The sequence below is a fragment of the Podarcis gaigeae genome (assembly GCF_964106915.1).
Source record: "Podarcis gaigeae genome assembly, chromosome: 14".
Classification (NCBI taxonomy): Eukaryota; Metazoa; Chordata; class Lepidosauria; order Squamata; family Lacertidae; genus Podarcis; species Podarcis gaigeae.
The window spans coordinates 9,444,018-9,459,798 of NC_139690.1; the positions used below are offsets into that span (position 1 = coordinate 9,444,018).

At 46.9% G+C, this 15,781-nt stretch overlaps 1 protein-coding gene across 1 annotated transcript; it reads right to left on the reverse strand.

Moving 5' to 3' along the window:
* Window positions 1–8,280: 8,280 nt before the first annotated feature.
* On the reverse strand, window positions 8,281–15,123 carry LOC310831692 (zona pellucida sperm-binding protein 3-like). The gene is made up of 9 exons (XM_083712757.1): window positions 14,599–15,123; window positions 13,370–13,488; window positions 13,180–13,283; window positions 12,748–12,925; window positions 12,535–12,655; window positions 10,668–10,759; window positions 10,422–10,570; window positions 9,919–10,038; window positions 8,281–8,442 (listed from the first exon to the last, which is right to left on the reverse strand). Exons 1-9 carry the CDS (start codon window positions 15,010–15,012, stop codon window positions 8,285–8,287), a joined length of 1,455 nt encoding a protein of 484 aa, XP_083568883.1. The 5' UTR covers window positions 15,013–15,123; the 3' UTR covers window positions 8,281–8,284.
* Window positions 15,124–15,781: the final 658 nt, after the last annotated feature.

A 15,781-nucleotide genomic window follows, 5' to 3' on the forward strand; every position in this document is an offset into this window, starting at 1 on the left:
CACCTAAGGAAAAGACACTAAGGCAAACAAGAGGGAAGGGGGTGTTGAAAGGAAGCAGGTGATCGGCAAGCGATCTGGAGGGAGATAAGGGAGGCTAGCGATAAAAGAGGCTGCCTGGGAGGGGGGAGGTAAAAGCCCATGGATCCTCAGGATTTTTGCATTGGGTCACCCCCAAATTCACCATCATATCACATAGCATGTCTATGGCTACAGCCTGCACCAAAAAAATCACGCACCCACTGTTGCATGGGGCCACAATGGCACAAAAACGTGGTTACAAAGCACGGATCTACATGGATCCTCAGGATTTTTTGCATTGGGTCACCCCAAATTCACCATCAGATCACATAGCATGTCCATGGCTACAGCCTGCACCAAAAAAAAAAAATCACACACCCACTGTTTCATTCAGAATATTTTTTTTCTTGTTTTCCTCCTCTAAAAACTAGGTGCGTCTTATTGTCAGGTGCATCTTATGGAGCGAAAAATACGGTATTGCCCTCCAATTCAAGAAAATAGATTATGCAGTTCATTTGGCGAGAAGGAGCCGCTTCCTCCAACAGGAGACAGATCTGCATATCAAAAGTTTTTATTTTCCTTTCCAGACAGATTGTCGCTTTTGTACATCAATACTTCAGAGGATGGGTAGTACTGGACGTCCCAGGGCATTGTAAACATGCCAGCTCTTTTCCTGGCACCCCTTGTGCCTTCAAGAGCCACATGCCCAGCAGGAATTCACCATGCGGTTTGCCCTGGCACCAGGATTCAATTCTCATGAAGAGCTTTATCTGCTGATGTTCTGCTCTAGCCTGCAGAACTGGCAGCAAAGAGAGAGCACAGCCGGCAGCTGTGAGCCACTCGGAATGGATGCCAGCCCAGACACTTGAACTAGGGTAGAGATTTGGCAGGGCCAGAGGCAGATTTAGGGCAGAGTTCCACCGCTTCTAGCTCTTTGCCCTAGACTCTTACTTCATTTCCATTCCTTGATTCTTTCTTCCCTCTGTAGGCACTAGTTTATGGAACAAGTCACAACAGACCGTGTTAAATATGCTTCAGGTTGAGCGCTTTCGGGTTGCGCTCCGCAGTGACCCGGAAGTAACAGAACGCATTACTTCCGGGTTTCGCCGCTCACGCATGTGCAGACAGTCAAAATGAAATCACGTACATGCGCGGAAGTGGCGAATCACGACCCGTGCATGTGCAGGCGTGGGTTGCGTTCGCTTCAGGATGCGAACGGGGATCCGGAACAGATCCCATTCATATCCAGAGGTACCACTGTATTTGTTTTGCTGTTATGCTTTATTATACTGTTTAGATCATACAATATTCAATAAGATAAAAGGTAAAGGGACCCCTGATCATTAGGTCCAGTCGTGACTGACTCTGGGGTTGCGGCGCTCATCTCACTTTAATGGCCAAGGGAACCGGCGTACAGCTTCCGGGTCATGTGGCCAGCATGACTAAGCCACTTCTGGCGAACCAGAGCAGTGCACAGAAACGCCGTTTACCTTCCCACCGGAGCAGTACCTATTTATCTACTTGCACTTTGATGTGCTTTTGAACTGCTAGGTTGGCAGGAGCTGGGACCGAACAATGGAAGCTCACCCCCGTCGCGGGGATTCGAACCGCCGACCTTCTGATCGCAAGTCCTAGGCTCTGTGGTTTAACCCACAGTGCCGCCCGTGTCCCTTATTCAATAAGATTTTATACACACACACACACACACACACACATATATATATATATATATATATATATATGCTTTCGTAGATTTTCACGGGTACAGGAATGCAGGTTTTGGTGTCCTCGGGTGTCTTCCCGTGTAAAAGTTGGGGTGTCTAGGCGACGTTTCGACGAGGTCTCACTCGTCATCTTCAGGCTGGTGCTTTCGGCTTCTTGTTACTGGAACAGAGCGGGATCTCAATGTTTGAGTTCCTATAAATACTGTAGAGGGGGTGTGGTGTCTAGCCTCCAATGTTCTGGGCAGAGAGGAAGTTCCCAGGCTAGTGTGCCTTTTCTTCTTTTGTTCCTTAATTACTTGAGAGATACCTTGAGTGATTTCTTGAGTGATATCCTGAGTACCACTTAGGTGGGTCATTAGGTGTGGAACTTCCTCTCTGCCCAGAACATTGGAGGCTAGACACCACACCCCCTCTACAGTATTTATAGGAACTCAAACATTGAGATCCCGCTCTGTTCCAGTAACAAGAAGCCGAAAGCACCAGCCTGAAGATGACGAGTGAGACCTCGTCGAAACGTCGCCTAGACACCCCAACTTTTACACGGGAAGACACCCGAGGACACCAAAACCTGCATATATATATATATATATATATGTGTGCTTTCGTAGATTTTCACGGGTACAGGAATGCAGGTTTTGGTGTCCTCGGGTGTCTTCCCGTGTAAAAGTTGGGGTGTCTAGGCGACGTTTCGACGAGGTCTCACTCGTCATCTTCAGGCTGGTGCTTTCGGCTTCTTGTTACTGGAACAGAGCGGGATCTCAATGTTTGAGTTCCTATAAATACTGTAGAGGGGGTGTGGTGTCTAGCCTCCAATGTTCTGGGCAGAGAGGAAGTTCCCAGGCTAGTGTGCCTTTTCTTCTTTTGTTCCTTAATTACTTGAGAGATACCTTGAGTGATTTCTTGAGTGATATCCTGAGTACCACTTAGGTGGGTCATTAGGTGTGGATTAGTTGCTAAAGTCTTTGTGTCTTGACCTCTTGAACTTTGTGAAGAGTTTTCCTGAGAAGATGGCTGTATTGCACTTAGTTGTGCTTTGGCTTGGCTTCGTGTATAGGGGCGAGCTGTGGTTTTGTGGCTTGTGTCAGCCAGATCTGTGTAGGGATTGCAGGGGGGTGCAGCATCCGGAGGTGCCACCATGGATTGGCTACTGGATGGTGTCAGTAATTCATCTGTGGAGAGGGTCTGGGTTTGGGTCTGGTGTGGTTGATTGGTGTTGGCGTTCTGTGTGCCTCTGGATCTGGTGTCAGTTTTTGTGGGGAGGGCTAATTTCCAGATGTCTGGCAAGCGGGATGTGTCGTCACGCTTGTTCATGTTGTGAGGGTGTTTCTCTATCTCGATGGCTTCCATGATTATTCTCTTGTGGTGATGTTCCGTGTTAAAGAGCAATTTGGAATCTGCAAAATTAATTTCGTGTCCTGTTTCTTTCATGTGTTGGAAAAGAGAGGAAGTTTTTTCTTCTTTTTTGACGGCATTCTTGTGTTCTGCGATACGTGCATTTATTCGTCTGTTTGTTTGTCCAATGTACGTGGCTGGGCAGACTTTGCAGGGTATTTCATAGATCCCTTGGTTTTCCAACTGGATTTTATCCTTGGGGTTTCTGAGGATATTGGCTATTTTTTGGTTGGTGCAAAAGGCTGTTTTGATATTGTGTTTATGGAGGATTTTGCTAATTTTATCTGTAGTGCCCTTGATATAAGGAAGGAGGGCCATGCCATTGTTTTCTTCTGTGTCTTGGTTTTTGGGGGGTGTTTCCTTTTGGAATGGCCAATGGATACCAGCAAAACAGGATTACGAAGCTAATCCAAAAGGAAACACCCCCCAAAAACCAAGACACAGAAGAAAACAATGGCATGGCCCTCCTTCCTTATATCAAGGGCACTACAGATAAAATTAGCAAAATCCTCCATAAACACAATATCAAAACAGCCTTTTGCACCAACCAAAAAATAGCCAATATCCTCAGAAACCCCAAGGATAAAATCCAGTTGGAAAACCAAGGGATCTATGAAATACCCTGCAAAGTCTGCCCAGCCACGTACATTGGACAAACAAACAGACGAATAAATGCACGTATCGCAGAACACAAGAATGCCGTCAAAAAAGAAGAAAAAACTTCCTCTCTTTTCCAACACATGAAAGAAACAGGACACGAAATTAATTTTGCAGATTCCAAATTGCTCTTTAACACGGAACATCACCACAAGAGAATAATCATGGAAGCCATCGAGATAGAGAAACACCCTCACAACATGAACAAGCGTGACGACACATCCCGCTTGCCAGACATCTGGAAATTAGCCCTCCCCACAAAAACTGACACCAGATCCAGAGGCACACAGAACGCCAACACCAATCAACCACACCAGACCCAAACCCAGACCCTCTCCACAGATGAATTACTGACACCATCCAGTAGCCAATCCATGGTGGCACCTCCGGATGCTGCACCCCCCTGCAATCCCTACACAGATCTGGCTGACACAAGCCACAAAACCACAGCTCGCCCCTATACACGAAGCCAAGCCAAAGCACAACTAAGTGCAATACAGCCATCTTCTCAGGAAAACTCTTCACAAAGTTCAAGAGGTCAAGACACAAAGACTTTAGCAACTAATCCACACCTAATGACCCACCTAAGTGGTACTCAGGATATCACTCAAGAAATCACTCAAGGTATCTCTCAAGTAATTAAGGAACAAAAGAAGAAAAGGCACACTAGCCTGGGAACTTCCTCTCTGCCCAGAACATTGGAGGCTAGACACCACACCCCCTCTACAGTATTTATAGGAACTCAAACATTGAGATCCCGCTCTGTTCCAGTAACAAGAAGCCGAAAGCACCAGCCTGAAGATGACGAGTGAGACCTCGTCGAAACGTCGCCTAGACACCCCAACTTTTACACGGGAAGACACCCGAGGACACCAAAACCTGCATATATATATATATATATATATATATATAATCATAAGCAGATTTTGTCTTCCAATACAGTACATCGGGCACACCAACTCCAGGAGGGCATGTCTTTTGCCCCCTTGAAATCTATGGGCAAGGGGCTGGACCTCCTCAATATGTGATGTCACACACACACAGCACTGGTATGCTGGGCTCTTCAAATGGTGGAGTGCTGGACCTTTGGCATTCTGGCACAACCCTGCTGACAAGTCCAGTTCACCTTCCTGTCTGACACTGGCACTCTAGGTTCATCAGCAGGGTCACACCAGAGTGCCAAAAGTCCAGCACTTTGGAGTGACCCTGTGTACGAACCCAGCACACTTTCTCATCTCATCAGAGGTATATAAGTGGTTACAAAGTACATAAAACAGTTGGGCAAACTTTTTAAAAGAACATCCATGTTTAAAGCACATAATAAAACCGGGGTGAGGAACATAATGCCCAAAAGCTGAAAGTGGCCCTCTATTAGCCCCCTTGAAATCTTTGGGCAAGGGGCTGGACCTCCTCAATATGTGATGTCACACATACAAACACACACACACGGGGGGAGAGAGAGGGGGGAGAGGGCAGGCACTGGTATGCTGGGCTCTTCAAATGGTGGAGTGCTGGACCTTTGGCATTCTGGCACAAACCTGCTGACAAGTCCAGTGTGCTTTCCAGTCTGATACTGGCACTCTGGGCTTATCAGCAGGGTTGCACCAGAGTGCCAAAAGTCCAGCACTTTGGTGTGACCCTGTGTATGAACCCAGCACACTTTCCCATCTCATCAGAGGTCATGCCAGAGTGCCAAAGATCTGGCACAATCCTTTGAGGGGCCCTTGCAATCTTGGGCACAACTGAGTGCCTCTGTAGTACGTCACGTAACTCCCCTTCTTCCCCTTTTCTTTTATTTTGGCCATTTGTCTAACTGTCCTGCAAAAAAGAAAAAAGAAACCCGATAAAGCACATCTGCTGCTAAAAACCTATGCTCAACGATTTTTTAAAAGAAAGATCTTACCCATGCACAATCACTTCTATGTCACTTTTGCTTGTTTTGCAAGTACTAACTTTTTTAGCTACGATTCTATTGTAGGCATTATATAAACTTTTCCTCCCTTTAAGTTGGTTGATTGATTTATCAACCATATGTAGTATATGTTATTCTAGTATTGCACTATAGGCAATTATCAACACGAACAAGTGCCCATGGAAGAATGGCAACCAATGTGATCTTGGCTTTCAGCACTTCAGCAGTGGAAGGAAAACTTGTGTAGATTCCACTGAAAAGATAAGGGGGCAAGAGCTCTGGTTCCCAAAGTTTAAGTTCAGAGAGTAGTTCTAGAGCAGGATTATAACTTATCTGGGAGACCACTGTAAGCAGATGAAAACATTAACACTTGTTATGTAGCAAATATTATGGACAAGATGGACTGGCATAAAATATAGATTGCTGAATAATATGCAGTTGAAAAGGTTGACAATATGACCCATGGAGGGAAAGGGGAATTTAGAAATCTCTAAATAGGGATGCTGCTGAACTACAATTCTGATCAGCCCTACCAAGCATGGTCAATGGCCAGGTATATTAGTTGTTGCAATTCAACCTTGTGGTTGGGCAAACCACAGAAGACCATTATGGGTTTGAGGAGTTTAGCTCCTTCATGCCTAGATATCTTGTGGCACCTGCGACCTTTAAGTAGTTAATTCTTTTTCTCTGGTTATATAAAATGCTATTCTCTCAACGTTACTTACATATCAAGATGGCAGCACCTGGGAATTTTAATCTCTCGGATAAGCCCCTAGCAGGGTCTTACAGTCCCACCTGGCATAAAGCATATGGATGAACTTGAGAGATTTATGTGGGCTACATGCCAAGTGCAAAGTAGTCCTTTACCTTACAAGAATGTATAAACATCAGGCTGCTGAACAATAACCTGAATACCTGGTGTGGTTTATGTAAACCTAACAGTATATAAGTCTGAAGAACAACTCTGTCAGGTAGAACCTGAGTGCAGACTAGATTTGGAAAGTGATGTGGGCTGGCCAAGCTCCAGCTTCAAGAGTCCATTGCTCTCGGGGCCGCCAGCAACCAAAGGAAGGACAGCAAGAAAATAAAGCTTTTTAAGCTTTCTTTCAGATATTAACAATATATTCAGCTTTCACCTAATCTGTGTGTTCACTGTGTTCTAAATCCAGAAATAGCCTTTGCTCAGAAAAATATGGAAGGCCAAAGGTTCCCCCACACCTGTTCCAGGGGTGCATCTTGGAAAAATATTAACCTCTTATGATGGTAGAAAGAGAATAATCCCCTCTCCTTTTGCTCATTCTCGATTTAACTATCATTTATTTCAGCTACCTCCAGAGATCACTTGGACACTGTTTAAACTACAAGCCTACCCATTCAAGAGGTCCCCTTGGTTGGACAACACTGAGGTGGATAGATTCTCATCCTTGCATCCTTTCAAGGTGAACAAAATAAAGCTCTGCCATAGATACTTGGATCTAGTGACTCCAGCCATCAAGTCATGTTACTGCATTTGTAGACTCTAGAGAATGGAGTTACCACAGTGTTATTTAATAATAATATTTTTTTATTTATACCCCGCCCTCCCCAGCCAAGGCCGGGCTCAGAGAGGCTTACAAGCAATAATAAAAACAAGATGAATGGTTACAACTTAAAAACAAAAATAAAATACATTAAAATAATGGAACATTAAAATATTAAAATGTAGCCTCATCGCAGGAGGAGAAGGAAAAGAAAGGGGGAGAAAAGAGAGAGGGGGGGAATCAAATTGGCTCCAAGCCAAAGGCCAGGCGGAACAACTCTGTCTTACAGGCCCTGCGGAAAGAAATCAGATCCTGCAGGGCCCTGGTCTCATGAGGCAGAGCGTTCCACCAGGTCGGAGCCAGTGTTGAAAAGGCCCTGGCTCTGGTTGAAGCTAATCTAACTTCTTTAGGGCCTGGGACCACTAGGGTGTTGCTATTTATGGACCTTGAGGCTCTCCGTGGGGCATACCAGGAGAGGCGGTCCCATAGGTACGAGGGTCCTAGGCCGTGAAGGGCTTTAAAGGTCAAAAGCAGCACCTTAAATCTGACCCTGTACTCCACCGGGAGCCAGTGCAGCTTGAAAAGCACTGGGTGAATATGCTCCCATGGCAGAGACCCCGTGAGGAGCTTTGCTGCAGCAATTTAGGGAGGGGAGCGAGTTGTCAGGGCTACCACACACTTTTTAGACATGGCACAGATGCCCATGCAACTCTTAGCATTACATTTGGACATCGCTTGAAAGCTCAAATATCATGTGGAAATTAACAGCTGAGGAAGCTTCAGGGAAATTGAATAAACCAACATGTGAATAAAGCCATCATGAGTAACTGAGCAACCTAATTCAAGAGTGGGGAACCAGTGGCCTCCCAGGTGTCCCTAGAATGCACCTCCCATCATCTCCAACTATTGATCATGCTGGCTGGGGCTGATGGGCACTGTAGACCAACGGCTTCTTGGGGGGCACCATCCTATTGGCTACCCCAATTACATACCCCCCTTTCCATTACAGAAGAAGACTGCAAGTCACAGTCAAGTTCACCCATTTTTATTTTTATTTTATTTTACACAGCTTTTCCAGAAAGCTCTGAGATTGGAGTAGAATTGGAGCGGCTATTTTTCTTGCAGGCAACGAGATATCCAAGAATCCCCAATGTCAAAGCTAGGAAGGCAGTTGCTATGGACAGTCCTGCCATTGTCAACAGAGACATCTCATGGGTACCTGAGAAAGAAAAGTGGAGATTGAATATGGGCCCTTCTGTGTTTAGAGCATGAGGTAAAGGTAAAGGGACCCTTGACCATTAGGTCCAGTCGTTGCCGGCTCTGGGGTTGCAGCGCTCATCTCACTTTATTGGCCGAGGGAGCCGGCGTACAGCTGTAATGTGGCCAGCATGACTAAGCCGCTTCTGGCAAACCAGAGCAGCACACAGAAACACCGTTTAGCTTCCTGCCAGAGTGGTACCTATTTATCTACTTGCACTTTGAGGTGCTTTCGAACTGCTAGGTTGGCAGGAGCAGGGATGGAGCAACGGGAGCTCACCCTGTCGTGGGGATTCGAACTGCTGACCCTCTGATCGGCAAGTCCTAGGCTCTGTGGTTTAAGCCACAGCGCCACCCGCATCCTGTGCACTACCATACAGCTATGCAATTTACACGTTTCCGCTCATGGAAATGTCATTTGCCAGGAGGACCTTCACCATCATTGCACATTGCAGCCCATCATTGAGGACAGTCCTTCTGGATCTGATGTTACATGACCTGGACAGGCCACATTCACCCACCACATGGTGAAGACAGGTGGTCAAGGGCCACACCTTCTCCCTTCCCAGGAAAAAGTCATTCCATTGGAGGCCAACTGATTTAGAACTCCAGGCAGCTGCAGTCGTCCCGTTCCCCCCAAGACTCACAAGGCCAAACCTGCTTACTCTCCTGGCTAGCACTTTACTATGGTTAACATAGCTGCCTTAGAACATACACAGCTGCTTCAGGTCACCTTGGAACTAGGAGTCCATCCAAGGCTACAATCCTAACCACAGTTAGCTGGAAGTACACTCCAATGAACCCCATGGGATTGACTTCTAAGTAGACATGGTTAGAATTGCACTGTATGATGCCTTATACAAAGCCAGACTATTTATCTGGCCTACTATCACCTAAGTAAAGGTAAAGGGACCTCTGACCATTAGGTCCAGTCACAGATGACTCTGGAGTTGCAGCACTCATCTCGCTTTACTGGCCGAGGGAGCCGGCGTACAGCTTCTGGGTCATGTGGCCAGCATGACTAAGCCGCTTCTGGCGAACCAGAGCAGCACATGGAAACGCCGTTTACCTTCCCGCCGGAGCGGTACCTATTTATCTACTTGCACTTTGACAAGCTTTTGAACTGCTAGGTTGGCAGGAGCAGGGACCCAGCAACGGGAACTCACCCCGTCGTGGGGATTCGAACCGCCAACCTCCTGATTGGCAAGCCCTAGGCTCTGTGATTTAACCCACAGCACCACCCACGTCCCTTTACTATCACCTACCATGGGCAAAAAGATTGCAGGGAGTTGAATTAGATGACTCTAATTCTATGATTCTATGACTGCCAGCTCTCTAAGTGTCAGGCAGAGGTCTTTTTTAGCCCTACCTAGAGACGCAAGGGGTTGAACAGCAGACTTTCTGCATGCAAAATTGCCACCCAAAACTGCAGCCTTACCTTCTTCCATTGCCCCTATGGTTCTTTGGTTTTCAGGAAGATGCCCCAAACTCTTTGGGACACCCAGGACAACAGGTCCTATCACCACGTCAGCCTCTGCTCTTCCCACCGAAGGGTCACCTGCGAAAGCATGAAAGCCTAGAAACTTATTTTCATCAGGTTCGAGTTAAGCTCCTTTTAACACATTTCCTCCTATGGGACAATTATAGCCAATCTAGACACTGACGATGCAGAGGGGTTGGTGACAGCAGGGGGTGGTGGGAACAGGATGAGCTCTAATGGGGTTAAGTCCCAGGAGGAGGGTAGTCATTGGCTGAACATTAGGAGAAACATCTTGGATGGCAAGAGCAGTTGACTGGAACCAGTTGCCTTTTTGTCCTCTGAAAAATTAGAGCCAATAGGAAGCTTTTTTGACCCATGCCTAATTGTTATTTAGGAAGCAAGGCCTCATGTCCTGGAGTCACCACCCCTGTTCCATAAGTTGCTCTGGACACAGAATTTACCATGCACAATAACAGGAGCATCTCTCTGGAAGCGTCCTCTCGTCTCTCTCCACCAGGGATCCATCCTTCCAGACCGGCCTCCAGGTGGCATACAGTTCCTCCTCTCACAGCAGCTGCAGATGTCTGCAGCACCTTCAATGGGAGTCCAGCTGCAGCAAAAGGGGGGGTACAGGAATCACTCATCCCATGCTGCTCTCAGCTTCTCAGACAGCCCCACCCTCCGCGGTCCTCAGCTGCTTCCCTCACCTGTTCCTTGCTTTATTGAAAGAGCAAGCCTTGTTCTGAGGACCAAGAGGCTGATCAGCTGCTGTGACTTTCAAGTGGCAAGTAATGTAGACCTGGAGAAAGTGAGGGGGGAGAAAGTGAGGGGGGACCCCAAAGAAGGACCATTGGACTTTCCTGCATTGCAGCCTATTGAGCAACTCAATGCTCTCCAAATGCCATTGGGCTCCAAGTGCCATCAGCTCCAGCCAGTATGACCAAAGGTCAGGGATAATGAGAGTTCTAGTCCATCCATATCTGGAGAACCACAGATTGCCCCACACTCATGCTCAAACAATTCTGTCACAGTGGCTTTACCAACGAGCTAGTTCTATTATTTTATTTATATACAGTATTGAATTTATAGACCGCCCTATTCCCAGAGGTCTCAGGGTAGTTCACAGAACAAAATCAAAATATAAAACCACAAAATATATAATCAGAATAAAAACAACAGCCCAATAAAAGGCTAAAAACACAGCGTGTGGCTATATCTGGAATCCATAGTGTACAACGCAGCCTCTCTAGCCTTCAAAGTACAGGAGGCACAAGGAAGTTAGCCAGTACCGTATTTTTCGCCCCATAAGACGCACTTTTTCCCCTCCAAAAATGAAGGGGAAACGTGTGTGCGTCCTATGGGGCGAATGCAGGCTTTCGCTGAAGCCTGGAGAGTGAGAGGCATCAGTGCGCAACGACCCCTCTCGCTCTCCAGGCTTCAGGAAGCTGTCTGCAAGCCTTGCAAGCCCGGCGGGAGTTCCTGCGGGCTCACAAGGCTTGGGGGCAGCAGCCTGCAGCCCCGGCGAGTGTCTGCAAGCGATGCGCACCCGGCGGGAGGTCCCGCCGAGCGCGCAAGGCTTGGGGCGGCAGCCTGCCACCCGAAGGAGGTCCTGCCAGGCGGCAGCCTGCAGCCGGAAGCACGCGGAGCCCTCTGGAGGGCTCCCCGTGCTTCAGGCTAGTGTCTGCAAGCCTTGCGCGCCCGGCAGGAGGTCCCGCCGGGCGCGCCAGGCTTGGGGCGGCAGCCTGCAGCCCGAAGCACGCGGAGCCCTCCAGAGGGTGCCCCGTGCTTCAGGCAGGTGTGCACAAGGCTTGGGGCGGCAGCTGCGGCTGGGGGGGGAATAATTTTTTTATTATTCATTTCCCCCCCAAAAAACGAGGTGTGACCTATGGGCCAGTGCGCCCTATAGGACGAAAAATACGGTAGTTTGCCCTTGGGAAGCACTGTGCAAGGGGCTTTTGCAGGCATTGACAGTCAGCTGACTGGCATTACCTGCAAAGCCCCTTTCATCCATGCCCTGCTTTTCCTGTAGGTAGGGATGGAGGAGAAATTCAATTCTATACACATTCAAAGGCAAATCTTCCAAATTTGCACATCCCTAAATAATATGAGAACTGAAATGCAGCTATCCTTCAAAATCTGCACCGATTTGAATGTTTGCAATGCAGTTCTCCTAGAAACATACAACTGTAGAGCTGGAAGGGACCACGAGGGTCATCTAGTCCAACCCCTGCAATGCAGGAATCTTTTGCCCAATGTGGGGCTCAAACCCACAACCCTGAGTTTAAAAGTCTCATACTCTACCAACTGAGCTATCCCAGCTGACAATTACAAAATCGCACACATTAAGGAAAGTGGATTTTAAAAAACCAAGATATTAATGAAAACAACATACAAAAAAGGGGGTGTCCTTGCAAGAATGTATACATTAGTCAAAACTGCATATAAAATGTATTTATTACAATAAATTCACACTAAAATGCTGGTGAACTTTCATGGGGATTTTTTTAAAAAAAAATGCCAATTGCTGCAAAATGTGCCAGATCAAGAAGCTTGCTGTGTTCAGTAATGTCTCACCAAGCCTTCATTATCTCCTGCAAACTGGAAGGCATCAACTGTGAACTGGAGAGAATCTTGTCTGTGTCTTGGGGACACAAAGGCTGAACTGGAGTCATCTGATCTCCCATCAACCAGGCATCTAAGACAAAACACATGGTTACCAACAGTGTCCCAGTAGTTGACAGCCAAATAAATGCAACCCAGAGATCCTGGCAAGAAAGACAAACTTACCCATTGAAGTCAATTATAGCATAACTGGGAGAAGAGTCTCTGTCTGGGCTCAGCGTGGCCACACAGTTGTCAACGAAGAGCTTCAGAACCACGTGGTTCTCAGTGTTGACATCAGCCTGGATGTGCATGGCATCTCCCAACTGATACCTGTTAATGGTTCTCTCTGCACTCCAGTCATCTAGAAGGCAAGCCTTATCTTAATACAGGGATGGGATAATACAAGTGCCCTATGCAAGCACCTGAAATCTTGCATCGCTCAGAGATTGGGGTAGCCTACTGTACAAAAGTTAAGATTTATATTCATTACTCCACACTTTTTCCTCTAGCCTCACCCATCACCGACATACAGCCCTTGAAGCCCTTGGACTAAAAAAAAGGTTCCTCGTCCCAACTTATGAAGTAGACAGTATTTTCCCCAAGGCTGCCACCTACCGTTCATCAGACGCAATGAGAAAGCCAACCTTGCTTCTGCAGAAATGGTAGAGCTGAAAGGAATCCACGTTGGCCTGATGGACTTGCTGCTCACATTGTCTTTCCTGAAAGGGACAGTCTTCACTGATCAACCAGTTCTCCAAGGAACAGTCATTGGGAAGGTGTGATCAGAGAACAAAGAGCCACTCACCTTGGATAGTGACATTCAATAGGAACTTCAGCTGGGCTGGTCCTGATGATTTGAGAGTTTCTTCCAAGTTTTGGACTATAGTAGAGGCTTATGCTATAGACAAGAGAGTCTGGAGTCATCTGGAAGGAGAAGAGTAGTGGCAAATATAGATTCACAACAGGCTTTATCAACCTGGTGCTCTCCAGATGTTATGGACTCCAATTCCCATCATCTGCTCTAGTTGGGGCTGATGGGAGTTGGGAGTCCACCACATCTGGAGGGCACCAGGGTAGAGAAGGCTGCTCAAACTATTGTTGGCTCATATAAACACATCATATTCCTAAAAATAAATGCCATCTTAAAAATATGGACTTGACCCTTGGATCTCTCCCAACTCTGCAATTCTATTATCATTCCATTGCTAGTTTCAATATATATACCCTATTAAATGTATGGAGGTGCAATCACCCCAGAGGGATGTCCTCTCCATCGACTGTTATAATGTAGGAGGATAGTGAGGGACCATGCAGAGGTGGCCTTCTGCAGGGCTTAGCACATGGACACAAAGAACCTAGGACCACCCACATCCCTTTTCTCACCTTTACCTGCCCCATTAAAAAACAACACATTACCAAGCATTTTACAGTTCCAGGGTTCGTTAAAGCATTTATATTTCTGCAAATATTTAAAAAGGTAAAGGATCCCTGACAGTTAAGTCCAGTCGTGAACGACTCTGGGGTTGCGGCGCTCATCTCACTTTACTGGCTGAGGGAGCCAGCGTTTGTCCTCAGACAGCTTCTGGGTCATGTGGCAAACCAGAGCAGCGCACGGAAACGCCATTTACCTTCCCGCCAGAGCGGTACCTATTTATCTACTTGCACTTTGACATGCTTTCGAACTGCTAGGTGGGCAGGAGCTGGGACCGAGCAACGGGAGCTCACCCCATCGCAGGGATTCGAACCACCAACCTTTCGATCGGCAAGCCCAAGGCTCAGTGGTTTAGACTACAGTGCCACCCATGTCCAATATTAGGGTTCCCCCAAAGCCATCAATACCTCCCTCTCATGCACGGGCAGTATCTTTTTAACCACATAAACAAACAGTAGCCACAGTCGGAAAATCAGAAATATGAAGAGTCTTTCCACCCCCATTTTACTTCTTTACTCATTAGGCTTTTCTTGTTACTTTACAACAACTAAAAGAAGCTCAAGGAACTCAAGAAGCACGTGCATTTCATAAGTCCGCCTTACCTGTAAGATGCTGCCACACTCATGGAGCCCAGCTTCAAAGACCACCAAATTCTCTGCATTGTCAAGGGAGGTGTATGGGCAACCAAGAGAGCCCAGGATCAGGTCCTCAGCTTGGATGAGCCTCCTTGTCCCAAACAGGTCCCTGTTCACAGTTACCACCACCTGAGCCTCCATGCAATGCACAGTCACGGGAGTCAGGAGGGATAAAGCCCTCAGCTGGGGAACGTCCACCCAAGCCCAGGGTGAAGGCTGAGACAAGACTGAGCCACGAGGCTGTCCCACTGGAGGGACAGTCCTGGAAGGAGATCTCCAAACTAGATCATCCCCAGACAACTCCCAAGGGCCTGCGATGTCCACCACACTAATTACTACACACAACAACAGCACACCACTAACAGAAGCTAACAGCCCCATTCTGACTGCAAAATTAACCCACCACCCACTGTGTCCCAAAGAGGGCCAGGGCAGGAGAAGAAGGCTTTAAATGCTGCAGAACCAGCCCTTTCACAGCTGCCTTACGTTCCAAGCAGCCTTGCCTCCCCTGCCAGCTGTAGAGAAGGAATAAGAGCAATGAGCCTCAGCTGGAGACAATGCAGCTTGACTCGCTAGGACTTTATCCTGTCTTTTTTTAAAAAAGAAAAAAAATCCTTATTGAAAGTGCAAAAAGCACATAATTATATGGGCACTAAACATGGTGAGATGTAAATAAAAGAGAGAGAGAAACAGAACCCATGTAGAAGGGTAAATAAAGGGGGGAGGGGGAACCCAAAACTCTGTATTTTACAATGTTGTTACAGTGGTACCTCGGGTTAAGAACTTAATTCATTCTGGAGGTCTGCTCTTAACCTGAAACTGTTCTTAACCTGAAGCACCACTTTAGCTAATGGGGCCTCCCGCTGCTGCCGCGCCACCGGAGCACGATTTCTGTTCTCATCCTGAAGCAAAGTTCTTAACCTGAGGTAATATTTCTGGGTTAGCGGAGTCTGTAACCTGAAGCGTATGTAACCCAAGGTACCACTGTATTGTACTTCACCAGATCTTAACCTATTGCAGTATTTGTAAGAATGGATTCCACATATCAGTGAATTTGTCCACGGCAAGTCTGCGTTTATATGTAAGTTGTTCATATTTTGCAAGTTTGTATATAAGTCTTCAATCCAATTGTAGAAGGTACTTTATCCTG